The sequence below is a fragment of the Colletotrichum truncatum genome, assembly GCF_014235925.2.
Source record: "Colletotrichum truncatum strain CMES1059 chromosome Unknown Contig_0005, whole genome shotgun sequence".
In the NCBI taxonomy this organism is placed as follows: domain Eukaryota; kingdom Fungi; phylum Ascomycota; class Sordariomycetes; order Glomerellales; family Glomerellaceae; genus Colletotrichum; species Colletotrichum truncatum.
In genome coordinates, this window is record NW_027222402.1 from 3,590,163 (window position 1) to 3,617,353 (window position 27,191).

The following is a 27,191-nucleotide window of genomic DNA, read 5'->3' on the forward strand; positions in this document are numbered from 1 at the left end:
TAGCAATTCCGCTTCCCCTCCTCCGCCGCCGCAGTCCCCGCCGAAAGCGCAGCCAGGTACTCCGGAGAGGACCATATATAGCATATTACGCGATAGCTTGTGTTGCAGAGACCGGGGCTTAGCGTCGCAACCATGACCGCATCTGAGGCGGGGGTGAGAAGCACGGCGAGTTGTCGGACTGCGAGTATGAGGGAGTTTGTTGCCCTCCAGGAAATGATGCTATCCAACAGGACATGTAAGTGGTTGGTTTGCGGTTGCGATTGGGTAATCTTTGATGAACTGGTCGAGCTGCGACATGTATTACCTGCCCAGCGCCCACTCCACGACTCCGGCTCTTGACTCAGGGTCTCCAACAACTCCCCTCCCAACCCTGTCTAAGCCTCCCATTTCCTATAAACATGGTCCCACTTATCAGAGGTGTTTGTTGCTCGCTGTTTGGGATGCGCAGGGGCGGTTGAGAGTGTGGGGGAACAATCCACTGTGACGGCCCCCAACGTCGTCTCCAGACCGGCGGTAACAGACACTAGTCGAATCACTGCTGGCATCTTTTTTTCTAAATGAAGGGCTTATTGCCTTGTGCTTGTTCTGACTTCTTGGTTGATGATTGCAATGGATTATATTAGACAAGGGTTTGGAGTCCCCGTATTGGTGACTTACATATACTAGGTATGCAGCAGGGGCGGTGGTCGTATTTCGGTGTCGAGAAGATCACCAACCCCGCATCTACTATGATAACATGTTTCATATAGTATATACGAGCGCATTCTCTTGATGTTGTGTATACACTCTGCGGATGATCAGAAGTGACGACACGTAAGTTGTGCTGGCTGAGCCAAAGACCGGTAAAGAAACTGCTATTTCGGGCGTCAGATGCATGCACTGCGGCAAATCTTAATGGTCCGTTGACAAGGCTTGGCGAAATAGAGTTATTGGTAGATGGGAGTTTAGTTACAACGTTTTTACTAGTTTTCCAACTACAGCCGGTAAACTCGAATTTTGCTTCCGTCTAGTAGTAACCATTATTCTTCGTTTCAACGTGTCTCAGACACTAAAGTAGGTCGACTGGGTAAACTCGATTGTTTGTGTATTTCGCGCATCATTAACATGTCCTTTTCTTTTCCTTCCCCCCTCTCTCTATTACCGGGTCCTACTTTGTACAATGAACCTGGCAGAGCTGTGGGACTTGCAGTTACCATGAGCTTGACTCTAGCGCCCAGGCCAATGGCGATTACGCAACTCAAACTCCAAGGTTCGGCTTTATGCCGAGATGGCAACGCCCGCAGCACACACCGTCCCAAACCCGCACCGACTGGCGTGATTTTTAGAGATGCTAGTCATTTTCGTGTGAGAGAATGGGTAAAGCATAGCTAGATTAGTTCTTTTTTTAAGTCATGGTGAAAAATTGGTGTTATGATCATTAGAATATTCTAATCTGTATCGTCATGAATCATTTGTCGTATACCGACGTAATTGTTGCTTTGCAATGAAAATCGTGAGAATACATGAATGCTGGCAGCGCTATGCTTAAATCGCTGAAAACAGTGAAAAGAGAAATAAGAGAAAGAGGAAAAAAAAAAATAGAGAAAGCTAATGAAGTCATCTTCTGCCGTGCCGGGTATCCCACAAGTCCTCCGCGTTCCCCCTGAATAACCTATCAACCAAAACATCGTCTTTGCCGCACCAGTCGAGCACCGTCTCCATCCACGGTCTGATATCGAGACCCTCGAACCTGGTATGCGGCCAGTCGGTTGCGAATATTACTCTGTCCTTGCCCCGAAGGTTAAGGACTTCTCGTGCAATAGGCTCCAAGTCGCTGTGGTCGGCTTTGGAGCTTAGCCGGTATGGCGCTGAAAGCTTCACATATGTGTTGTCTGCTTTGAGAAGCCTGGCTAAAGACTTGAAGCCCTTCATGTCGCATGGGTTATGAGACGGCATGTCTTTGACGCAGGGGTGGCCGAGGTGGTCTACACAGACGCGGACACCAAGAGTCGGCACGATAGGCTCTAGGAGCTCAATCATGGACATGGGCATGTATACTTGGATAACCCAGTCCAAGGGCTTGCAGTCTTCCGCGTATCTATGCAACAAGTCGTCGAGTTCCTCTGCGGTAAGAGACTTGCCAACCGACGACAAGTTGATACGGACGCCTCTTACACCGAGTCTATGCCACTCCCGAAGAGTACTCTGCGGCAAGCTACCGGGCTCGAAGGCTACTACGGCACGGCCGCGGCGGGGACCCAAAGCCCTCAGGGCATCGAGTAGGCAGGTGTTGTCGTTGCCATAGATGGAGGGCTGTACGAGGACGATATTGTCGATTCCCACGGAGGACTCGAAAGCGAGGGCGTGATCGAGCCGGTGCGTCTTGGGGCAGTATATCGCATCCTTTGCCAAGGGATATGCGGCCGGGTCGACGACGTGCATGTGTGAGTCCCATGCACCGCGGGGGATCCGCTCCGGGAGAGTCAACCTACGCCGAGACGTAGCTGTGAGGGCTCTTGGTATTACTCTATCACCTCTCGTCGACGTCGTAGCAGGACTGATAAAAGGCTGAAGGAGAGCCATGATGGTTCTGAGGTGGCAGTAGAGGTAGGAGTGTGCCTGGAGCATGCGTCTCTGTATCATGTTGAGGGCAGCAACTCTATGAGTAAGAGTTGAGAGGAGGGTCTTGAGACTAAAAGAAGAGGAGGAGGAGGAGGAGGAGTGATAGAGGCGAAGACCGGTCTCGCTGCCGATTTGGCGGATATGATGACAAGTCTCGAGGAACGAATGGGCGTTGGTGGAGGTTATGGTTGGCCGTCTGCGGGTAAGGCATGTAAGGGATGAATCCTTCTCCTCTCGAGTACAAGCTGGCGACTGCATCGAAGACAAGACGGGGTTTCGGTCATCCGAAACTGCCTGCAGGAGCAATAGCGGACCACGGTGACGGCGGCGGTGCGCCTGCACATATGGACGTCGGCCCATTGCGCTTGATGAGATTCTGCCGACTGTCCGGGTCGTTGAGTGGATCATTGAGTTGCAGCATCACTCAACCAGGAGGAGACTCTCCTCTAGGGCAGCCCGCACTTTTGGCGGCTCCAGCAGGTTATGCAGGAGGTAGTAGGAGCAATAGTGGAGGTGGTAGATGATGAGTCGTCAAGTAGAACGAGTAGGATTCTTGGTTATTTTTTCTTCATGAGAGTTTTTTTTCTGGTCCTCCCGGGCGGTGTCCTTCGGAGGATGTCCGATTTCCAAGGTACAAGACTCAGTAGCGGTTTTGCGTTGGTGTATTGGTGGTTTGGGGGTTTCTAACTACGGATACAACGACACTACGCATACATGACAATCACTGCTTTCAGATGCTCCTCATGGAACCTGTCCGACGGTATGCGGCGCCCGCAAGTAGAGGAATTATTTACTTCGGGTCATTGGACAGCGGTGGCAGCAACTTCACTACAGGCCTGAGAAGCGAGAAGCACCGTCACTCTTTTTTTTTTTTTTTTTTTTTTTTTTTTGCGCCGTCCACGAGTCAGGGCGCGGACCATAGTGTTGTGGGCAACAGTCCTGCCGGAAGTTGACCGAGCCAGGTGAGTAGTGAGTGTGAGAGACACCAGATGAGATTGAGCGAGTGAAAGTGAGAGAGACACACACAACCTTGAGAGGGAAGAGAAAAGGCTAGACCAGCCGGAAACGGGCCGGCGATACCGAAAGAGGTATCTCGCCACTGACTTGACGACGACGAAGTACTTGGACCCCTTCTACGGTTGTTAGTTGGGTGACTTTTGTTGGAGTGAGACAACAATGGCACTGGATGAACGCATCTCCCCGTGTGGAGATCCTTACTAAGAAAGACACAACCCTGGTTACTTTTGCCTCTCCCTCTTCAAAGCGTCTTTTCCCTCCCCTACAGAGCTCGTTCGGTCAACGTCCGATGTTTTTTTTTTACCCCCACTCTCTCTGTACAAGATCCTCCTTCGCGCGAGATCGACTGCCGAACGGAATCGTGGGGTTGGGCACTTTTGAACCAGGGCCCCAAAATCCGGAGAAGAAGAAAAGAGAGACACTTTAGTCTCGCTTGGTTGTGTTACCCCGTGGAGGGACTACCCCCTTCAACCCCGCGGTTTGAGCGACGACGCTCATCGAAAGGAGACGTCGACGACGCTCCAACTGCTGCATGAAAGTGACATACATGCAGAGAGAGAGTGAGTGAGTGAGAGCCGAAGTGGTGCGACTTGGCCAAAGTTGCGTGTCGGAAATAGGGGGCAAAGACCGAAAACTTTTTCCCACCCCATCTTAAACTTTCACACTCTTGGGAAAACTGCCAAACTCTAGCGCTCGTTCCTCCGCGTTCAAACTACCAACCTCTCTCTATCTCTCTCTCTCTTGTCAACCATCCCCGGAAAATGGTTGGCACGAACGCCTACTATCTGTTGACCATCATTGTTATCGCGTGCGGGTCTATCCCCAAGGGTAAGTTTCTGTTTTATCGTATTGCATTGGCACCCACGCGACCGTATCCTGTCATCTTCTCCACTCGAGAGAGAATAATGAAATAAGAAAAATACCCCATAAAGAAAACACACCATGAAGAAGAAGAAGCATCGCGCAGTTGCGCTGATGATGTCTACTCCCTAGGTTACGATGAAGGCGGTTTCAGCGCCTCTACAGGCCTGAATTCCTTTAAGCAAGACTTTGGCCTCGTCGCCAGTCTTTGGAAGGGCAACGAGTCTGGTCTGGCTGATCGCAAGGCCAACATCTCATCGTTTGGCGTTCTCGGCGCCGCCTTCGGTTCCATCATCGCCCTGGGCCTGAACGATAGACTCGGCCGACTGCGAACATGGCAGGTCTTCGTCGCCTTGTGGATGACGGGGGCGCTTATGCAGGTATTTTCATCCGGCATCCTTGGTCTGATGCTTTTCGCCCGTATTTGGGGCGGCTTGGGCGCCGGCGGCCTCACCGTCGTCGCGCCGTTGTATCTGTCCGAGATAGCGCCCGCAAAATCGCGTGGCATGGTTGTCAGCATATACATGGTCGTCTTGCTGTCGTTCCTAACTATCGGTAAGTTTCTTTTTTTTTCTTTCTTTTTTTTCTTGTCATTGTCATGAAAAAAGGTTTGGATCCTTGTCTGCGAACTTTATCCAACTGACCGATCCCCCCCTCGATTTGATAGGCTTCTTCATCAACTATGCCGCCAACGCGACGCTAGCCGCGACGAGGATGCAGTACCGCATCGTCATCGCCATTCCTCTTATCCCCGTCGGCCTCGCTTTCATCACCTCCTTCTTCCTCGCCGACACCCCGCGCTGGTTGGCGTCGCGAGATCGCGGCGAGGAGGCGCTCGCCGTGCTCGCCAAGCTGCGGTCCGCCGACCCCAACGACCCGGCCCTCGCGTACGAGTACGAAGAGATCCACGAGCAGCTCCGTAACAAGCAGCAGATCCTCGCCGACACCTCTACCTGGTCCATCTTCAAGGAGATCGCCACTATCCCCACCTACCGAAAGCGTTTCCTCCTCGGAGCCGTGATGCAGACCGTCGCGCAGTGGTCCGGTGGTAACGGCATCACGTACTACATCCCCGAGATCTTCCGGTACGCCGGTGTTGTCGGCGATAACACCTCGCTCATCACGAGTGGTGCGTACGGCGCTGTCAAATTGGTCTTCACCATGGTCTTCACCTGGGGTCTCGTCGATGTATTCGGTCGTCGACGATGTTTCATCGCCGGTCTGTTTCTGCAGTGCATCACGCACATATACATGGCCGTCTACATGGGCATCTGGATCGACGGAAGCAACAAAGCAGCCTCGGATGCCGCCATCACCTCCGTTTTCGTGTACGCCGTCGGCTGGTCCATCGGCCTGTGCACCGTACAGTATCTCTACGGCACCGAGATCTACCCGACGCGCATCCGCAGCGTCTGCTACGCGACCAACATGGCGCTGCACTGGTTCTTCCAGTTCGCCGTGGTGCGGGTGACGCCCAACATGTTTGTAAGCCTCGACATCTGGGGAGCTTACGTCTTTTGGGCGTGTATATGCGCATCCGGCTTGGTCTTGCTCGGTCTGTGGGCACCGGAGACCAAGGGCATCCCGATGGAGCGGATGGAAGAGCTGTTCAGCGGACGGTGGTGGATGGGCTGGAGGGCGAGCGTGGATCTGGATTCCAGCGAGACGAAGCCGTTTGGAAGAGGCGATTCGACAGGGAAGGATTCCAAAGACGGTCCGTTTACCCAAGAACCCAAGAGGGACGTTTGATCTTCTTTTTCCATTTTCGTTTACATTTGAGCGGCACTTTTCTGTTACGAATAGATTTCTTTTAATGGTTAAATTGCCATGATGACCCAATGGAGGCGCTTCCAGTCGCTAAACATGCCGTTATCCGTGATCACACTCGGCGCTATATACCGAGAGGGCCGAAGAGCGCATAGAAGCGGACCTCGTCAAGTGGAGATCCCTAGTTGAGGATGTATACTCCATACAGTTAAGTAGCCTGGATCGGGCTCTATGGTTGGTAGGGATGAATGGGATCATCTTAGTTGAAAAGCAGGCTATACTGTTTGGCTACTAGGGCGGTATACGCGGAATCATGTGCGGGTTTACGTGTTTTCCAGATATTGACATCATCCACCACGGAGAACCGGCTTGGTAAGCATTTTTTTTCCTCATCGGCTACTTGCAACATAGCTAAGCAAATGGCATGTTTTCATGTCATAATAGGTCTGAACTCCAGCACAATCCCCCTGCCTTACTTGCACTTATCTCCTCTAACAATGACGCTCCACCCATCTTTGTGGAATACCTGCCCGCGCATGTAATATTCATGATAAAACATGTAACCAAGCTTGCACTGCTTCTGAATCCGAAGGTAGTGGGCGCCGCTGGCAATGACGGAGAAATCTTCAAGTTCCTTTGGGCTGGTGTTCTGTACAAAGGGTTCTCTTGGTTAGCTGTTGACCACAACTGAAATTTTAACACTCGGAAGTAGAAAATGTCACCTACATCGTTACACCACCAGATAGCAGAGCCAAATGAGCAGCTCACTCGCCCGCAAGCTTGCGGTCCGGCGTGTGCCTTCGGCTTGCCAACTACCTTCCGCAGGTATTGTATTCCATCTTCGATTTGACCTGTGATAGCATGACCCCATGTATTGTTGCCACACGTGTAATTGGCCCCGACGAACTCGTTGTCCCCATGCAAAATGATGTGTTTTTCTGGGTCTGTTGTTATTTGAGATAGTCGAGCCATGCCGGAAAGACTACGATCAAAGCTTGAGTCGTAGTCAGGGTTGATTTGAAGAAGCTGTGCATGAACTTCCTGGATCGTGCCATTGAGTGGAACAGCTTTCTTGGTGCCTCCGGGGTAGGCTTGGACGTCCCATTCGGGAATAATCACACTGTACCCTGCAATAGGAGCCTCGAGGGCTGCCTAAGAGCGATTTATTAGGATATCGAGAACGTTAAGAAGGAAATGAAGGTGAACGTACCTGAGCCCCAGAGAGGAGGGTTGATAGGATGAATGTATCGAGACTGAGATGCATTTTGGTATGGAGGGCCGGCACTCGATCAAACTGAGAAGAAATGGACAAGATTGAAGGAAAGAATTTGCACGAAGAGTGAAATAACTGCAACACTTCAAAAGCTATCCCTTCAGATTTAAATGGTCAGAATAAATTTAAGTTACCACCAGCAGCGGCACTCGTGATATCGTTACCACAGGTGAAAGGAAGTTTATAACAAAAGCTAGCATTATCTAGATACGATGGCCTTGAGGAGAGGTCTTCTTCTGCGATTCCATCTTACAAGCCCAATTTGGTGAAATAAAACTGCCCAAATATCTATGAGCTCACTAAAACGGCTAAGGAACAATGAACACTGGGATTTCTGAGCCGTGTTGTTGACGGTTTACACCCGAAGCAGTTGAGACAATGACATGAAAATACGACCTCAAGGTACATCGGAGCCGAATTCACAAATGGTGGGGAGACTCGGCCGAGAGTCTCATCAACACAATGCGCAGCGGTCAAATTGGGGACAGGACAATAATTTGCAACTGGGTCAAGTTCGCTTATTGCTCAATCATAAATACGATGATGACCTTCTTAATTCATCCTAGCCATCTGGCAATCCCTCTACCCTTGCAGTGAACGTAATCACTGTTCCAACGAAGCCATTCCAGAAATTGAAAAAGACCCTGGTCATTTAGGTAAGCTGGTCAGGCATCGGACGAGTACATCAACCTGTAGGAAACGTCATCACTGTCAGCAGAATCTGAGACCCCCTCACCAGGCAACGTCGTCTCACACGCGTGCTCCTCGTCATTATTGTTGTCATCAATTGCGCCTACAACTCACCTTCAGAGCCTTTTAAGGTCAATTGATGGCCTTAGTTTTCGGGGTTGTGAGACTTTGCATGGTATGAGACTTCAACAAGATGGAGAAGCATAATCATTCTACCTTGAAGGCACCGCAACAAGCTCCTCGGCAGGGAGTCGGGAGGTGGCTGAAAGTAGGCAGCGCCATTTTTCTCCTCGGAGCCGCAAGTGTGTATTTCCACCAACAAAATATTACCGTCTGGAGGTGTCAGGGACAGAGTCAGCCGCACAGCTCGGTAGTTCATGCGGAATCACCCTTTGGCCGGTACCCTCTACCTAAAGACCCCTTTCGGTTCATCCCTTGCACCAACACTTCGCTTCCGCCAGCCCTAGACGACCACCGACCCGATGAGACATGGGCGGCACTGTTCGATGCCGATCCATCGCATTGGAGCTGGGGACACAAGACCGAGTCGACCAAAGGCGACGACGACCTATACTCGGGTCGCGGTATTTACCTATGCGGTTACCTCGATGTGCCTCTTGACTACACCAATAAATCGGACCCAAGAATTGCTCGTCTGGCTGTAACCAAATACCAAGTCTCTGGCCTTGCTCGCGTCGATGTACTTCCCCACGGACACAGAAATCCTCCTCCAGGAGCCAAAAGCAAACGCACAATCGTGATAGAGCCCGGCGGCCCAGGTGGCAGTGGATCAAGGTACACTTGGCAAGTCGCCGAGACCGTATCGAAACGATTCAGCGATGGCGAATTCGATGTCCTGGGATGGGACCCTCGAGGCGTCAACACTACCCACCCATCCGTCTCGTGCTTCCCTTACGATGTTGACCGAGACCATTGGTCGCTGCTGACCGGGCAATACATCGAGGTCTCGAATCCCAAGCGTCAGCTCCAGCTTGCCGATGCTATGAACAATGCAACTTTCAAGGCTTGCTGGGAGACTTATGGTGATATTGGCCGTTTCGTTAGCACCGCTTTCGTAGCACGCGATCTGGAGGAGATACGCAAGGCCATTGGCGAAGATGAGATGACTGGGTACTTCGTCAGCTACGGTACTGGCATTGGCCAAACATACGCCAACATGTTTCCCGATAGTGTTGGTCGGATGATTTTGGATGGCACCGAATACGTCCGCGATCACCGCCTGCTTGGCGGATTCGGGTGGACTGCCCTCGATAACGCTACTGACGCCTGGCACGATGGTTTCCTTGGCGAGTGTCTTAATGCTGGGCCGGAGTATTGTGCACTGGCTCGTTCAAAGAACGAAGAGCCCGTTTCTTTGAAGGATCTAGAGACACGCCTGAACTCATTGATCACATCTCTCATCGACCGGCCTATTGTGGGGTACAGGAAAGAAAGCGGTCCGTCGCTTGTGACGTACTCAGCTCTTGTCGCGGCTATTTACAGCTCGCTATACAACGCACGAAGTTGGCCGGCTCTGGCTCAAATGCTTTATGAATTGGAAGCAGGCAACTCGACGCTTGCGACGGCTTTCCTCGAGCAATCGATATGGCAGTATGACCCAACTCTCCCAGCCACGCCGAATAAGCGACCAGCTTCGGAAGAGCTCTCGTTCCTAGTCATATGTGCCGACGCTTACGATGCCCCCTTGCCTCCTGACGGCTTGGCTTGGTGGGAGTCTCTGTGGACTAACATGACTACGAAGTCCTGGGTCTCGGGCAATTCGCGCTTCTTCGACGTCTTTCCCTGCAGGCACTTCACCACTTACTGGCCGAAGCCCGCGGAGGTGTACCGTGGCGATCTGAATAACACACTGAAGAACCCGGTCTTGCTTATCGCAGAGACATACGACCCGGCAACGCCTCTACGAAATGGACGAAGGCTTCTCAAAGAAATGGGAAAGAACGCAAGACTCATCGCACATCATGGCTATGGTCACGCGTCGAAGGACACCTCGAACTGCACCGACTCCATCGGCAAAAAGTACATTCTTGAAGGAGTGTTACCAGATGAACCTGAGACTGCATGCTACGCGAATGAGAAGCCATACTTGTACGGTGTGAAGGATAAAAGCCTTCACGTGGCCAGTGAAGGATGGGACCCTGTGCAAGATTGGCTTGAGGCTCTTCGCTAGATGTCTTCCTCGGCGGATCTTGGCTGTCTTTTAGCTGATTGCCACTGAAACCTATCTGCTCAGAAGCATACTAATGATGGTAACGAAGCAGTCACTAGGGCAAACACGACAATCAAAAAAGGAGGGGGCGGCTGGTGTCGATTTTCGTTAATTTAGCTCCATTGCGCTTAGTGATGAACACAAGAAATACCATCATCATGGCTTCATTGTCTAAATATAGATGAGGTGATTTCATACGCCAGTTCCTATTTAAGTTTATAGGACAGCGCAGAGCTGGGTTTACAAAACAATATCGCATAGCTAGACTCCCGAGCGTTGCATCTCCATTAGCCATCATGTATGTAGTACATATGTGGAGAAGCAAAGAGTTTTAACACGCGCGCATATGTATGCATATGTATATATGTATACACTTGTGGGTATTCGTTAAAGAAGATCACGTTCTTAAAGATTTCAGGTATGACGACAGTTAAACCATGCCTTTGATGGTTGCACTACCAATTATACACTACGTAACTACTAGAGAATCCCTAGAAAGGACGCGAGTAGGTGAAGTCAAACTTTGCCTGGAGACCGGCGCGATCCCCCATGCTTTGAGCAATCGCCTGGTCACGCTTGTCACAGTATTCAGGAGCTGCAACACGGGCAAGGCCCAAGGCTCTCGCGCCTTTTACCAGAGTCGAAGTATGAGGCTGTTGTTTGTCCGCATATGCCTTGAAACTCTCAGTTAGTAGAGAAGTCGGAAGTGCGTGCTTGGCGTTGAAATCAGGAAGCTCCTTGGTCAGGTAGTAACAATCCTCACTGTTATCAGTTAGCCTAAGCACTCCGACGCTGGTATGTCTATATATATATTTTCATCGGCACCAGAACGTACCATGATTGGTTGGCGCCTTGTCCAAGATGCACACTGGTTGGATGCACAGCATCGCCGACCATGACACAGCGTCCGGAGTACCACTGCTCCGGACTGAGTTCAGGTCGGTCATAGAGGCCGTATTTGATGAGACGCTCAGCAGAGCCCACCATTTCTAGAACAACCGGATCCCACTCTTTGGCTCGCAACATTTTGAGTATTTTCTCCTTCTCAGCTGCTCTCTGTTCGTCGCTGAACAATCCCCAGGACGCTTCCTCAACAACGTCGCCAGGAAGCGTCAAGCCCCATGATGTCTTATCATGGGTACATGGGTAACTGATGACATGGCTTAGTTCTCCGTACCAGTTTCTCGCACCAGGGTTGTTCCGGAAGACTTCTGGCGTGGGGGAGATTCCAGCTGTCTGTCCAACTGGTCAGTTCAATAGACTCAGGTTGGAAAATGAGGTCATGCAAAGAGATGTTGCACATCTCAATGGCATGAAAGAGCGGAAAAGGATCAGTAGACTGGGTGTCCATACCTGCGTCAAACCCGTGAAAGAAGGCGATCCCTCTTCCATGCCACCACGAGCCAGAATGAGCCTTCTGGTCGCAGCGCGCAATCCATCGCAGCCAATAAGAAAACTACCAGTCTCTGATTTGCCTCCTTCAAAGAAAGCAGTGACTGAATCTTCGGTTTCTTCAATTGCTTCAAGTTTCCACCCCTCCCTTACCTCTACTCCACTCTCAATAGCCAGTTCTTGAAGCCAAGAAGTGATGAGTGTACGTTTGACACCTACAGCAGGTTGACCGTATCGTTTAGCAAATCCCGTAGGAATATCCGACCCGCCAATTGTTTCGCCGGAAGCTTTGTAGTCGCGTAATTCTAGAACAGGTGGGCCGTTCTGAAGGAGACGGTCAGGCAGAGAGCCAATAAGGCTGAGAACCTTTAGACCATTGGGACAGATCATCAAAGTAGCCCCAACGTCTCTAGGAGCCTCGGCTCTCTCAAAGATAATCGGCTCATAACCTTTTTGTTTCAAGAGACATGCCACGACGGGCCCAGAGATCCCACAGCCGACGACAAGGACCTTGGGAGAAGACATTCTGCTTGTTGTGCTCCAATAGATTGGAATAGAGAGCCCATAGAGTTCGATCAAAACAAGATGAATTAAAGCTGAAATCCTGGTGTCCTTTTTTGTCTTGATAAAGCTGCTATCCTTGGATACGACGTTAGACAAGGATGTGATGCATTCTCAGGTTGGATGCTCCCGTACCATCGGGATATGGAAGACAAGGTCACCTGACTCGTACCTTGACCAATACGCCCACCTCGTGAAACTGTTACAAACCTACTTATATGATTGCGCAGTGAGCAAGATAATAAGGTTTCGGAGACCCTTTTTTTCATTTGCATCGCTTCAATGCCAAAAGAAAGCGGTATTATACTTCTTCCTTGCAGCAGTCCGAACACGCTGATTAGCGTCTGTTAGGAGTCGAGACAGCTGTGGCTTCGTGCGTTACAGGGCCACCCGCGAAACTGAGGCGACTTTTTCCGGATGAATTTGCAGAATAGGCCGTTCTGTGGCATCTCGGAAGCGCCAGAAGATAGGATTCGAATCTTTCTGCTGCCAAGCACCGACCAACTTCCGGTCGAGCATGCTCATTTTGCCGAGCTCGAGCACGTGAACCTCGGGAAGCAGACCCGGAAAGCTTTGATGAAATTGAATAAGAATTCTTGAATTGGTATAGATGGCGCATTGATACATACTGTCAGCCATCGGGGAGACAAAATAGCCCGGTTTACCGCTTCATGACTCCGTCTTTGGACGTCTTCCGCGCGTCTAGCCAAGGCCAATGACTTATCCGACTACCATGGCCTTGCTGACCAAACAAACAAGCTTCGTCCCCGAAACCCGACCACCCCGTAACTCGTCAAGTCCCTTTTCAACATCGTCAAGCGTCTCGCCAATGACCCGGTATCGAAGCGGCATAACTACCCCGTCCTCAACAAGTTGCGCAGCCTCCTTTATCCAAGCTTCTGCAAAGTCCCGGTCCGCCGGCGTTGGCCCACATTTGTACGGGGCTACCCAGTCAACAGCTGATCCGAAAGCGCTCATTGCGAATATCCATGATGGTCGGACTGCTCGGCGCGAATGGCTAGCAATAGGAAAGCTGTCCAGGGCAATGTAACGGCCCCCCTGTTCCCCGAGGGAGCCATAACAGGTCTTCATCGAGTCTGCTGTGGTAATGCAGTCGGCTGCATATGCTAGTCTGTTTTTGGTGAGCTCCCGAATATCAGATGCACACGTTGATGATCTGTAGTCGAAAGCTACCTCAGCTCCAGCGGCCTTGACGAGATCAAAATTGTGCGGTGAGCAAGTGGTTATTGGAATGAAGCCAGAACTAAGAGTCTGTTAGGTCAACTCATTGGCTAAAATCCTGACATAAGACTTACTTTCTGGCAAGCTGAATCATAAACAAACCCGAAGCCGTGCTGCCTCCATATATCAAGACGCTTCTTTCCTTATCGGAAGGCCCATCTTTGAGCTTCATCATCTTGTAGAGTACCATGCCACCCGTTAGGAGCCCACAGGGAAGTGTTGCGGCCTCTTCGAAAGACATGTTGTCTGGAATGCGAAAGAGAAGGTGTTCACTCGCTATAACGTATTCTGCGAAAGCACCGGTGCCGTCGTTGGTATTGCTGTTGTAGCCGAATGCCACACCACAGACTCGATCTCCAGGTCTTATTGTACCTGATACGTCTGAACCTTTGGAGACAACAACGCCGGCGAAGTCAAGGCCAGCTATTGAGCCTTGAGGGATACCGGCGTCGACCATTTTGGCGTCTGATGGATTTAAGCCGACACATGCTGCTTTAACGAGAACATTCGTAGAACCTAGGGCTGGCAGTGGTACTGCGACTGGCTTTGCCGTTCCAGGTCCTTGGACAACCAAGGCCTTTCTTGTTTTCGAAGGTTGTGTCATGTCGTGTAACAATATGGATGATTGTGTTCTGACATTCCAGTGAGCGAGGTTGCAAATCTTGTACGTACAAGAAGTCAGAAAACTCGAGTTAAGCACGTAGGCGCTTTCTAAGAAAATGAGTCTGCAAAGCAACTAAACGACCCAGCTCATCGTTGTTCAAAGACTTGTAGGAATGTACTGAGTCAGTAACAGACTCATTGACTGACAGGGCTGACGGCTCTGATGGAGTTTGAGACGATGCCTTCGCAATGATGAGACGGCCTGTCTGTCACTGACTCGTGCGGTGATTTAATTCATCTTTATCCAGAGCAGAGCTAGAAATTCCCCATTCTGGAAGGTTTTCCCCCTTGGCTAAGAAACTCTCAAAGTTACATCTAGGCCGCCTCTAGCGGGTAAGGCTCATTGGAGTTGATTCTTCGAAGGACCGGCGATATTCTCACCTAGGTAGTCAATGCACACCAAATGAAACGACACGTGTATTTACAGAAAACCTACTTCCAATACTCATTTAAGGCTAAACCTAAAAATATAAACCACAGGCTGTAAGGTATGTTATCAGATGGCGGGCAATAACATGGATGGTATCGATGCGCTGGAACAACTACTACCTAGTTCGTCTTCCCTCCCCTGGCAAATGAGGCGGAGTGGGACGGGCGCGCAGGCTGGTTCCACCCGTATCGTGAGACTGGTAACCTAGTCAGCTAATTGTCTGAAATTGATGCGGACCGAATAAGAAGCCTGGTCAAGCAGAGACGCGGAATCTAAAGACCTTCAGGGATTACTTGATATTGTAAATCTGTCTCAAACATCGAGGTGCACCTGAGATATTCAACTCTTTCAACTTGTATTTTGTAAGCAACACCTATGATTATACGACGCCCGTGAACTGTATTCATCACAATATGTAAGTCTGACTTGGTACAATCTTACAACTTGGTCTGACTAGTCTACAGACCATCATGGAACCCATTGCCATTATAGGATTGGCAAACCGTTTTCCGGGAGGAGCCAGCACTCCTGCAAAGCTTTGGGAGGTTCTCAACAGTAGACGAGATCTCTCTAGGGAGCCAGACGCAGATCGACTCAATCTGCAAAAGTTCTACAATACAAACGGAGAGCATCATGGAAGCTCTAACGTCACCAAGTCTTATTTCCTGGAGGAAGACCCTCGCGTATTTGACACCACGTTCTTTAACATCAGCCCTTTAGAAGCGGAAGCCATGGATCCCCAGCAGCGGCTTCTTCTGGAAACAGTTTATGAGGCCACCGAATCGGCAGGACTGGCGCTGGAAAACTTCCAGGGCTCACGATGCTCGGTGTTTGTGGGCGTAATGACGGGTGACTATGAGACGATTCAGTATCGTGATACGGAAGCTTTATCACATTACACCGCATCTGGCACGTCCCGTGCCATTTTGGCTAACCGCATATCATACTTCTTCGACCTGGCTGGATCTTCCATTTGTCTCGATACAGCATGTTCATCGTCCCTCGTGGCGATGCACCTCGCCGTCCAAGATCTCCGGAGTGGAACGGCAGAAACTGCTATTGTCGCCGGCACAAATCTCATATTTGGTCCGGATATGTACATCAGCGAATCAAAACTGCGCATGCTTTCGCCAACGGGCAAATGCCAAATGTGGGATGCCTTGGCAGATGGATACGCTCGAGGAGAAGGCGTAGCTGCATTACTTCTCAAACCATTGAGCAAAGCTTTGAGGGACAATGATCCTATTCAAGCGGTGATTCGCCACTCGGGGGTGAATTCTGACGGCCGAACTCCAGGAATAACGATGCCGAGTGCGACGGCACAGGCGAAACTAACCACCGAGACCTACCGAGCCGCAGGATTAGATCCGTTGAAGCCGGAAGACCGCTGCCAATATTTTGAAGCGTGAGTGTTGATCTTATTTGTTTTCCTTCCCAAATTCTACAGACTTTTACTTACGCGATAGGAAGACATGGCACAGGAACTCAGGCTGGTGATCCGACGGAAGCCAGGGGAATTTTTGAAAGCTTTTTCTCCAAAGACACACCACTCACAGAGCAGAAACCTCTTCTTGTGGGTTCTATCAAAACTGTTATCGGTCATCTGGAAGGCTGCGCTGGATTGGCAGGCGTCATCAAAGTGCTGCTTGCGATGAAGCATGACACAATTCCCCCCAATTTGCATCTCAGGTCATTGAACCCTAAGATAAATCCTCTCAAGGATGTCTTGAAAGTTCCGACAAAACCAACGCCATGGCCGGCAACGGTTTTAGGACAGCCAAAACGAGCAAGTGTAAACAGCTTTGGCTTTGGAGGCACGAACGCTCATGTTATTCTGGAGTCATATGAAGCCCAGTACAACCCTGGTGAGCAGAAAGCTATCAGAAATTCTGATAAGCCTCTCACTACACCCATCGTCGTGAGCGCAAATTCACAAACATCGCTCCTGGAGAACATTAGGCGGTTGAGCCAGTACCTCCACGACCACCCCAAGATAGATCTCCAGAATGTGGCTTGGACTCTGTGGGCACGAAAAAGCGGTCTCGGTTTTCGCAAATCCTTTCACGCCACCTCTCGAGAGCAACTTCTAATCAGCATGGAGAAGGCGATTGCAGACTCTGCCGACGTACAGCCATCTTTAGGAGTTCCGATATCTGCTCTCGTATCGCCCTCTGAGGCACTTGGTGTCTTGGGAGTCTTTACTGGACAGGGTGCTCAGTGGCCTGGTATGGGCAAAGATTTGTTGATCCAAAGCCCCATCTTTAGGGGTGCTATCGAAGAATGCGACAAATCGTTGTCGATGTTACCGGACGCGCCTTCATGGTCGTTGAAGCAAGAGCTGCTTGCTGACGCATCTGCCAGCCGCATTTCTGAAGCAGAAATCGCTCAACCTGCAACTACTGCCATAGAAATTGGTCTTGCTCGAATGATCGAAGCTAGTGGTGTCAAGTTTAGTGCCGTGGTTGGACATTCGTCGGGAGAGATTGCCGCGCTTTTTGCTGCCGGGATTCTGTCCTTATCAGATGCTATTCGAATTGCCTTTTATAGAGGCCTTTATGCGAAACTCGCTGGAAAGGGCTCTATGATGGCAGTCGGAATCAGTAGCGAGGCTGCCATAGACTTCTGCGCTCAAGAGCGCTTTAGAGGAAGAATAGGCCTCGCTGCCAAAAATTCACCATCAAGCGTCACGCTTTCCGGCGATGTGGATGCGATTCAAGAAGCCAAGGAGGTATTTGACGACGACAAGGTCTTTGCACGAGTTTTGAAGACGGATAAGGCATATCATTCGACGCATATGGAGGCTTGCTCTGATGCCTACCTTCAAGCCATGCAAAAATGTAGCATCAAGGTCCAGAAACCTGGGAGTTGTATCTGGGTGTCGAGTGTCGATGGAAATGCAGACCGGTTCTGGGACAAGCAATTCGACGATCTAAGTGGCCCATACTGGATTGAGAACATGGTGAAGCCAGTTCTTTTTGCAGATGCAATTACGGCCGCTCTCACCAATGGCGGACCATTTGATGCAGCTGTCGAAGTTGGACCTCATCCTGCGCTAAAAGGCCCGGTTAATCAGACTGTAAGGCCACACCTGGGCAAGCAGCTTCCGTACTATGGAAGCATGAACCGGGGAGAAGATTGTGTCATCAGCTTCATGCAACTTGAGGGCTTCTTCTGGTCAAACTTCGGTGCCAAGTTTTTGGACTTCGACGGATACCAAAGATGTTGGCAGGAGAAAGTTCCCACCCCTATGATGATCAACGATCTGCCGGCATATGCGTGGGATCACGCAACGCCCATTTGGCGTGAAACGCGTCTTTCAAGAAACTATCGACTCCGTGACGCCGGCGGAAACGGTATCCTTCTTGGTCACCGCTGTTCTGATGATTCAGACTGGGAACCAAGATGGCGTAACTTCCTCAGCTTGAAGGAGTTACCTTGGCTGCGAGGGCACTCTTTCCAAGGAGAAGTTCTGTTTCCTTCCGCTGGATACGTGGCAATGATGCTAGAAGTGGCAACTTTCCTTGCTAAAGACAAGCCGATGTCTTTGATAGAAATCAAAAACCTGACGCTTGAACGACCACTAAAAGTAGAAGAAGGACCCAGGCCAGTAGAAATGTTGACGTCCGTCAAAGTAGTCAAGAGCGGCGATAACATTCTCTTGGCGGAATTTTCGTCTTATGTATGCTCTGATTCAACTACAGGCAAGGTAGACAGGACTTGCACTGGCACTATACTTGTGTCATTGGGCGAAGCAAACGATACCCAACTACCCTGTAGGGTCCGTCCTTTGGCATCAACAGTTCCCCAGGTTGACGTCGAACGGTTCTACAGTTCCGTAGCAGATACTCGACTTGAGTATGAGGACTTGTTCAAACGATTAAACTCGCTGCGCCGCGTTGATGGTGTTGCCACAGCGACAGCATCATGGTTCGCTGAAGAGATTGAGTATGGTGATTTATATCACCCCGCACTGATTGATGTTGCACTACAACCGGTAAGAAACTTACGCAATAATGATTTTGCCCAAGTCGGAACTAGAGTCTAGACCGACATTTTCTTTTACTCCTGCTAATCTAAGATAGGTTTTTGCTGCGTTCAATGCCCCAACCGCCGAACGGCTATGGACCGCGTATCTGCCTCAAAGCTTCGCCAAAATAACAGTCAACCCTCGAAGACGACTTACTCCGACAGCTGGCGGGCAAATAGAGGTTCTTATCGACGCTTTCACAAACGAAACTTCTGCAACAAAAATTAGCGGTGATGTTAGTATTTACTCTGCAGAGGATGATTATAGCCTGCCATTCCTCCAACTTGAGGGCATGACGCTAGCTGCTCTTGGAAGACCAGACGCTTCCAATGACCGTCTAATCTTCGCCGAAGCCAAATGGGAGGCAGATATTCTGAGTGGTTCCGAATTTGCGATTGACTATAACCCACCCCAGGATGTCGCCGTTGAGGAATCTGAGCGCGTTGCTTTGTTCTTCTGCGAAAAGCTCTTGAGTGAGGCGGTGAATGTCGGTATTGAGAACCTCAAGCCTCATGAGAAATTGATGGTTGAGCAGCTTACCACTCTCACCGATACTCTAAAGAAAGGGGCTTACCACAAATGGGCAAAAGACACGAGAGAGACGATCAATTCATTACTGGCAAAGAACAAGGAACAGGTCGACTTCGAGCTCATGCGTATTGTGGGAGATGAGGCTGGCAGCGTTTTCCGCAATGAAAAGCAAATGGTTCACGTCTTGTTCGCGGATGACAAATTAAGCCATTTTTACCGCGAAGGCCTTGGTTTACGAAATGCCCAGCGACAAGTCTCAGCATATATCGGCGCGATATCTCATCGGTACCCGAAAGCAAACATTCTCGAATTAGGGGCTGGTACTGGTGCTACGACATCCGCTGTTTTTGACACTATCGGCGACCACTTCGGTTCTTACACCTTCACAGATGTATCTTTGGCATTTTTCCCCGAGGCCCAAAAGAGATTCTCGGAACATGTGCACAAAATGATGTTTAAAAAATTGGACATCGGCCAGCCATTTGAGGACCAGGGCTTTGACAAGCCGTCTTACGATGTCATTATTGCTGCAAACGTTTTGCATGTATCTGATGATATCGAGGCCGTACTTCAACGTGTCAGGGCTCTCTTAAAGCCAGGAGGCTTTCTTGTTGTGACGGAGCCTACATCTGATCATTTGAGAATTCAAGTAATTATGGGAGGCCTCGAGGGATGGTGGCTTGCACGCGACAACTGCCGACGCTTCGGACCAGTAGCCACAATTGAGACCTGGGATGAGAAGCTTCGCAGTGTCGGGTTTACTGGCGTCGATCTGCTGAGCCACGATCAGAAAGACGAAGATCTGCATACCTTCACATCTTTTGTCAGTCAAGCCGCTGATTATCGAATTCATGCCCTCCGTGAACCGCTTGACAATGTTCACATGCTGCCAGACTCAACCAACTTCGTCATCATTGGAGGTTCAACATTTGCAACCTCGAAATTGGTCCGTTCTGTCCGGGATCGATTGTCGTCTTACGAAAACCATGTCGCTACTTTCTCAGATATTCGAAGCATTAGCTCATCCGATTTGCCGGCTAATCCCTTCGTGCTCTGTCTTGCCGAGTTGGATCAGCCAACCTTTAAAAACGGCGTTGACGAAGCTGTCCTTTCAAGCTTCAAAGATCTCTTCCAGAAGTCTAGAGGCATACTCATAATCACGAAAAATGCTTCTCTGTCGAATCCTTTTTCGAACATGCTAGTTGGGCTTTGTCGAGGTATACGGGCGGAGATGCCAACTCTTGGAAGCTGTCTCCAAGTTGTGGACCTAGAAGGCACTTCCAAGCCAGATGCTAGAGTATTTCTGCAGCATTTCCTTCGGCTCGTGTACACAGCGGTGCAAAATGACCAAGCTGATGATAAACTCTGGTCAATGGAGACAGAGTTGTCTCTGAAAGACAACCAACTCTTCATTCCTCGCATTCAAGAATATGCCGAGCCTAACGACCGTACCAATTCAACCAGAAGAAAGATCGTGAAGGAAGTTACGACTAGCACTCATATTGTTCAAGTCTGCCCTACTCAGGATGAACTCGAGCTGAAGGCCAGCTCCAGGGTTCTTTCAGAGCTACTGGGGCTCAAAACAATCGATGTTGAACTTTCTTCCTTAGAATCCATCAGCCTCCAGCCATATCAAGCACCTCAGTTCCTCTGCTTTGGTAGGCAACAGGATGGCACCCCAGTCATCGCGCTCTCCGAGGAAAACTCATCAGTGATACAAGTTCCAGACTCACAAGTCTATGCCACAAGCCTCGACGCTGGAAATCTCGGTGTTATGTTGGTCATGTTGAGTGCTCATGCTTGGCTTCGATCCGTCCCTCGCGACCATGCTATTTGGCTACATGATATTGATGAAATTCACGCCAGAGTCATGGAGACAGAGGCCAAGAAGAAAGGCATTCAGATCTTCTTCACTTCAAGCGATCCGACACACCATCAATATCTTCCATCGCGGGTACCGGCACGTACACTTAAGTCAATAATCCCACAGAAAACCGTGGCAATCATCTTCGGAATCTCAATCAACCTCAAACAGTGTACAGACCTATTATCCACAGCCTCCTCCTTTCTTTCGGTACATAGACTTCTCAGTGGATACTTTTATGAATGCCCAGCTACTCTATTAGGATCTGTAACACCTGAGATACTTGATGGCGCTTATAGATCTACGCTTGAGATATCCCGGTTTACGGACTTTAAAGGGACAATGCCACTTGTTCCTATCGAACGGCTGACTGAGAACAAAGGACACACATCTGCAACTATCATTGACTGGAGGTCAAGCAAGAGAACAAAGATCAAGGCGGATCTTCAGCCGGTCAAACCACAACAACTTTTCAGGTCTGACAAAACTTATTTTATGGTTGGTCTGACAGGAGATGTGGGAATTTCAATCTGTACATGGATGGTCAAGCACGGTGTCCGTCATGTGGTGCTGGCCAGCAGGCAGCCACAGGTTAGCCAGGCTTGGATTGACTCCATGGCGGGTCTGGGCGCCAAAATACTTGTCCTAGCCATGGACGTCACAAATGCTGATCGAATCGAAGAGGTTGTCGAGGAGATCTCCAAGACGATGCCTCCTATTGCTGGTGTTTGCAACGGTTCGATGGTTCTGTCCGACAAGCTGTTCATGCAGATGGACGTAAGCTCAATGCAAACCGCTCTCCGCCCGAAAATTGACGGCAGCATCAATCTGGACCGCGCCTTCTCGAATATTGAGCTAGACTTTTTCATCATGTTATCTTCTACCGGTAGTGTTATTGGAACGCCTGGCCAATCAAACTACCACATGGCGAATACCTTCATGGCTGGACTCGCCGCAGACCGGAGACGCAGAGGCTTAGCTGGATCTGTCATTGATGTTGGCATGATCTCGGATACTGGATATGTCACACGTCAAGATCCCATTGTCGCCAAAAAGCTGCGCAGTATGTGCGTTCTCGCTCTCTGTGAAGCGGAAGTCCACACCATGTTTATAGAAGGCATCCTTGCTGGCCGACCGGGTTTCTCATCACACAGTGAGCTCATTGCCGGGTTGGCAATCAGCGATAACGAAGCAGAGAGACCATTTTGGGCACCTGAACCACGTTTTGGATTTTACGTCAAGGACAAAAGGGATTCAGGAACGGATAGCAGTGGCCCTTCCATCCTGGAAGATCTTCGGGCAGCACTGGAATCTGCAAGAGACGAGAAGACTGTCCACAGAAAAGTCCTAGAGGCATTTTCTCAGAGGCTGGAGAGCCTGCTTCAGCTCCCTCAAGGAAGTGCTAAGATGGATCTTCCCCTTGTCAGTCTCGGTCTGGACTCTTTGCTTGCTATGGAAGTCCAGACATGGTTCCGAAAGGTCCTTGGCACTGAGGTATCTGTTTTGCAGATTCTGAGTGGTGCTTCTGGGGATTCCATCTGTCAGACGGCTTCAACGTCCATATTTGCCAACAAGAACACCGGCATTGAAAAGGATGACAAAAGCGTCGCGGTAAATCAACTGAATGTTCCTGTTCCCGAGATCGATGGAACATCTGCTCCCATTACACCGGACAACAGAACAACTCCAGTAACTCCAGAGGCATTACCATCAACTCCAATGACATCTGTCGGAAGTGAAAGCAGAGATGAACAGACAGAAAGCTATTTCAAAGAGAAAGGAAATCACCGCGTGGTGCATAGACGGGCGCAGATGTCATTTGCTCAAGCGCGCTTGTGGTTCTTGCAGGGATTCCTGGAGGATTCCACGACGTACAACGAGACATCCATGTATGAACTTCATGGTAATCTTGACATTGGTCGAATGAGGAATGCATTTCACCAGGTCACCTGGCACCACGAAATTTTGAGGACATACTTCTATACGGATTCGTCCACCGGGCTACCAATGCAAGCAGTAACCGCGACGTCGGTATGCCCCTTTCGTTTCGTCGACAATGCTTCTGAAGATACCGTAATGCAAGAGTACGAAGCTATGAAGTCAACTCAGTGGGATCTAGAGGAAGGTGTCTGCTTGGGACTTACTATTCTCCGCCACTCAAATCAGCATCATACCCTAATTCTCTCGAGCCATCATATAGCCATTGATGGTGTAACTTGGATCCTCCTTCTGAAAGATCTAGCCACTGCATATGAGGGAAAACGCCTCCCATCCATCCCGCAGTATGTCGACTTTTCAGTCAAACAAAGATCTAGAGTTGAAAACGGCAGCTGTTCCAAGGAAATCCAATTTTGGAAAGATGATCTTGCAGGACTGCCTGACGCATTGCCTCTTTTCCCAATGTCACATGCAAAGACACGAAAGGCGACTAACGAGTATGCAACAACTGTTGTAGACACTGTTCTGCCCAAAGAACTGATGTCTCGAATCAGAAAAGCAAGTAGTCAGCTGCACATCACGCCGTTTCATTTCCACTTTGCTGTGCTTACTGCCTTGGTGTCTCGACTATCACAAACCCGCGACGTCTGCATCGGAGTTGTTGATACAGGCAGATCCAGTACTGAGTTCGCGCAAACAGCAGGCTGCTTCATCAACATAGTGCCCGTAAGAGTTAACGTTGCGGAAACGGAAACCTTCAGCACACTCAGCAAAAAGTCCTCTTCCAAGATTCTATCCTGTCTTACCAACTCATCGATTCCCCTCGACGCATTGCTCGATGAGCTTCAAATACCTCGTACTGCTCGACATAGCCCAATTTTCCAGGTGATTATTAACTACCGACTTGGAATTCTTGGACTCGACTCGATTGGCGAAGCTGAGTTAAAGTATGCCAAGTCTCAAAGCTCAGGCAATCCGTACGACCTTGGCTTGAACATCACCGACACCCCAGAGGGAACCTGCATCATACACTTGGCTGTTCAAGATGCACTCTATTCTAAAGAAGCAGCTCAGTCAATCATGGGATATTACCAGAGGCTTTTAGACTCTGTGTGCGAAGCTCCTCATTCTGCCTTAGCCGACCTGTCTATGCATTGTCCAACTCAGACCTTCAAAAGTGTCTATACTGGTCAAGGACGCCGGGTAGAAGACGGAAACCCAAGCACAATTTCTCGAAAGATTGATCAAATTGTTGAAGCACATTCAAATCAGATTGCCCTTAAAGATGGCCAAGCTACTTACACATACCATGAGCTCATGCAAAAAGTCGACGACATAGCTTCATTCCTTCAAAACAAACGAGTTTCGGAAATAGATAGTCCTTTTTACTGTCTGCTATTTCAGCCCTCTGCAGACTACGTGTGCGCTTTCTTAGCTGTACTCAAAGTTGGAGGTGCCGTCGTCTCACTTGACGCGACAAATCACCGAGAAAGGCTCGCTAGGATTTGCAATGATTGCAATCCAGCAGGAATTCTCTATCAAAAATCAACAGAAGATCTAGCTTTGTGGCTAAGAAAGCCCCATTCCACCACTTTGGCCATCGATACTTCATCAATCCCAAAGGCCCTATCAGCGGTCACCAACATGTCCGTGCCAAACACACCAGGGGTTCTGTTTTACACAAGCGGCACGACAGGAGCACCAAAGGGAGCAGTTCTCACACAAAGCAATTACAAATACATAATTGCAGCATCGTCTCGTGGCCTAGGTGTGCGGACAGGACAAGAGGTGGTGCTCCAGCAGACAGGATTCAGCTTTGACTTGTGTCCGTTTGAGATTTTCATTGCTCTTTCCAACGCAGGCACGCTGGTCATGGCGTCAAAAGATCAAAGACGAGATCCTTCTGCCATTGTTGATCTTATTAACCGAGAACGGGTGACTTTTATGGCTGGCACCCCCATCGAATTCAAGCATATCTTCCAACATGCTCCCGATGGGCTCAAAAACTCTGAACACTTCCAAAAGGTAGTTGTTGGAGGCGAAATCTTCACACAACAGCTAGCTAGCCAGTTTAAGCGAACGATGCCTCCAGGTACCGACGTTTTCAATGTGTATGGACCATCGGAGACTTGCATTTTTGCAACGTTTGAGCGTGTACAATACTTGGAAGATGACTTGAAGGTTATACCAGTTGGACCAACCTTGGACAACGTCTCAGTCTATGTCCTTGATGAGAAGATGAATCCGGCACCCGACAGCTGTGCGGGCGAAGTTTACATCGGCGGCGCAGGTGTCAGTCAAGGATTCCTTCATCAGCCAGAGGCAACTTCAAAGGCTTTTCTTTCCGACCCTTTCGCATCTTCAGAAGATCTGGCCCGTGGATGGACGAAGATGTATCGCACTGGAGATTCCGGTTACTTGAAACCCGACGGTTCGCTAGTTGTGCTGGGACGCATCAAAGGCGACATGCAAGTAAAGATCAGAGGAATCCGTATCGAGCTTGAAGATATCGCAGCCAATATTATCAGTGCTGCCAACGGAAAAATTGCGGAAGCTGTTGTGACTGTCCGAGGAGAACATCAGACTTTGGTGGCTTTTGCTGTTCTCAAATCGGGAGATGACATCACGGACGTCGACGAATACCTTGAGAAACTCCCTGCAAGCCTTCCTCTCCCGGAGTACATGCGCCCATCTGTAATCATCCCGCTTGAGCAGCTTCCCATGACTCACAATGGGAAGCTGGACCGAGCTACGCTGGAGCAAATACCAATTCCTCCGAGAATGAAAGATCAAGAAAACGAAACGCAGACTCCTTTAGAGCAAGATCTTTGCCGAATTTGGGAAACGGTACTCCCAGATACCATAACAAAATCAACAAAAGTCCAGCCAAATTCCGACTTTTTCCGCCTTGGAGGAAACTCGTTGCTTTTGGTGAATCTGAGAAAAACTATCCAAAGGCAGTGGCAGGTTTCGGTGCCCCTTCTTCAACTTTTCGAAGCCAGCACATTACGTTCAATGGCGGCTATCATTCGGGGAGCAAAAGAATCTCAGGGTGGCAGCGTTGACTGGGAGTTTTGGGACAACGAAACCCGCTTTGAAAGCATCAAGGACACTGAGGGTTCCGAGTCATCTTTCACGCATAGAGTACCTGACACCAACAGGAGCGTCTTACTTACTGGCCCAAACAAGGGACTGGGCGCATACCTCCTAAGTCTCTTGATGGAAGACACGTCTGTTGCCAAAGTACACTGCGTGGCGATTCCCCAAGATCAGAAATCACAACTTCCGAAGAGTGATAAACTCATTGTGCACAATGGCAGCCTTAGTCAAACGGGCCTTGGACTAACATATGAAGAGCAGCAGTTGTTGGAAAAAGAGGTCGACTTGATCATCCATGCTGGGGCTGAAGGATCCTGTTTGAACAACTACGAATCCATCCGGGTGCAAAACGTCGATTCTACAAAGTTCCTTACACGCTTGGCTCTATCAAGAAGAGTTCCGTTCCACTATATCTCAAGTCCTCGAGTTATATTGTTCAGTGGCGAAAACTCTTATCCCGAGCGGTCCATCTCGGCGCACTATCCTCCGACAGCTTTGGGAAGGGAAGGATTTACCTCGACTAAATGGGCAAGTGAGCGCTTCCTGGAGAACTGCTCCAAGGCGACTGGCTTGCCTGTGTCTATCCACCGCGCCGGGTATCTCATGTCCGATGATGCGGACGAGATGGACGCCGTCAACATGATGCACAAATACTCCGCCATGCTCAAAGCTGTTCCATCCTTGGCGACATTTTCAGGGTTTTTGGACATGTGCGAGTTACCAACGGCGGCGGCAGCAATTGCTCACTCCTTTAAGGACGATGCTGTTGGTACTTCTTATGGAAGAACTAGGATACTGCATCATACTGAAAACAATGTGGTGCCAGTTCACGAGTTCCAGACTTATATGGAAAGACGGTTCGGGGAGCCTTTTAGGAGTTTGTCTATGGTGGAGTGGGTATCACAAGCAGAAGAAAGAGGGATGAGCCCCATTTTGGCTGCCTTCTTAGAAGCAGTGGTTGAAAGAGGAGACGAAGCAAGGTATCCTAGATTGTTACGTGAATAA

The 27,191-nt window shown here is 49.7% G+C and overlaps 7 protein-coding genes across 7 annotated transcripts; 3 read left to right on the top strand and 4 right to left on the bottom strand.

The window, feature by feature from the left end:
- Positions 1-1,596: 1,596 nt before the first annotated feature.
- On the bottom strand, positions 1,597-3,009 carry CTRU02_209051 (amidohydrolase; the record flags this gene model as incomplete). The annotated part of the gene is made up of 1 exon (XM_036725999.1): positions 1,597-3,009. One exon carries the CDS (start codon positions 3,007-3,009, stop codon positions 1,597-1,599), a length of 1,413 nt encoding a protein of 470 aa, XP_036582192.1.
- Positions 3,010-4,379: 1,370 nt separating this feature from the next.
- CTRU02_209052 (MFS quinate transporter) lies at positions 4,380-6,228 on the top strand (the record flags this gene model as incomplete). Its single annotated transcript, XM_036725998.2, has 3 exons — positions 4,380-4,446; positions 4,612-5,034; positions 5,147-6,228. 3 exons carry the CDS (start codon positions 4,380-4,382, stop codon positions 6,226-6,228), a joined length of 1,572 nt encoding a protein of 523 aa, XP_036582191.2.
- A 490-nt stretch (positions 6,229-6,718) lies between these two features.
- CTRU02_209053 (uncharacterized protein) lies at positions 6,719-7,510 on the bottom strand (the record flags this gene model as incomplete). Its single annotated transcript, XM_036725997.1, has 3 exons — positions 6,719-6,895; positions 6,973-7,398; positions 7,457-7,510. 3 exons carry the CDS (start codon positions 7,508-7,510, stop codon positions 6,719-6,721), a joined length of 657 nt encoding a protein of 218 aa, XP_036582190.1.
- Positions 7,511-8,402: 892 nt separating this feature from the next.
- CTRU02_209054 (alpha/beta hydrolase family protein) lies at positions 8,403-10,400 on the top strand (the record flags this gene model as incomplete). Its single annotated transcript, XM_036725996.1, has 1 exon — positions 8,403-10,400. The coding sequence occupies one exon, from the start codon at positions 8,403-8,405 to the stop codon at positions 10,398-10,400; it is 1,998 nt and encodes a 665-aa protein (XP_036582189.1).
- A 530-nt stretch (positions 10,401-10,930) lies between these two features.
- CTRU02_209055 (salicylate hydroxylase) lies at positions 10,931-12,356 on the bottom strand (the record flags this gene model as incomplete). Its single annotated transcript, XM_036725995.1, has 3 exons — positions 10,931-11,201; positions 11,275-11,675; positions 11,793-12,356. 3 exons carry the CDS (start codon positions 12,354-12,356, stop codon positions 10,931-10,933), a joined length of 1,236 nt encoding a protein of 411 aa, XP_036582188.1.
- A 756-nt stretch (positions 12,357-13,112) lies between these two features.
- CTRU02_209056 (uncharacterized protein) lies at positions 13,113-14,238 on the bottom strand (the record flags this gene model as incomplete). The annotated part of the gene is made up of 2 exons (XM_036725994.1): positions 13,113-13,656; positions 13,709-14,238. The coding sequence occupies 2 exons, from the start codon at positions 14,236-14,238 to the stop codon at positions 13,113-13,115; spliced, it is 1,074 nt and encodes a 357-aa protein (XP_036582187.1).
- Positions 14,239-15,197: 959 nt separating this feature from the next.
- CTRU02_209057 (hybrid pks-nrps) lies at positions 15,198-27,191 on the top strand (the record flags this gene model as incomplete). Its single annotated transcript, XM_036725993.1, has 3 exons — positions 15,198-16,132; positions 16,198-18,721; positions 18,810-27,191. The coding sequence occupies 3 exons, from the start codon at positions 15,198-15,200 to the stop codon at positions 27,189-27,191; spliced, it is 11,841 nt and encodes a 3,946-aa protein (XP_036582186.1).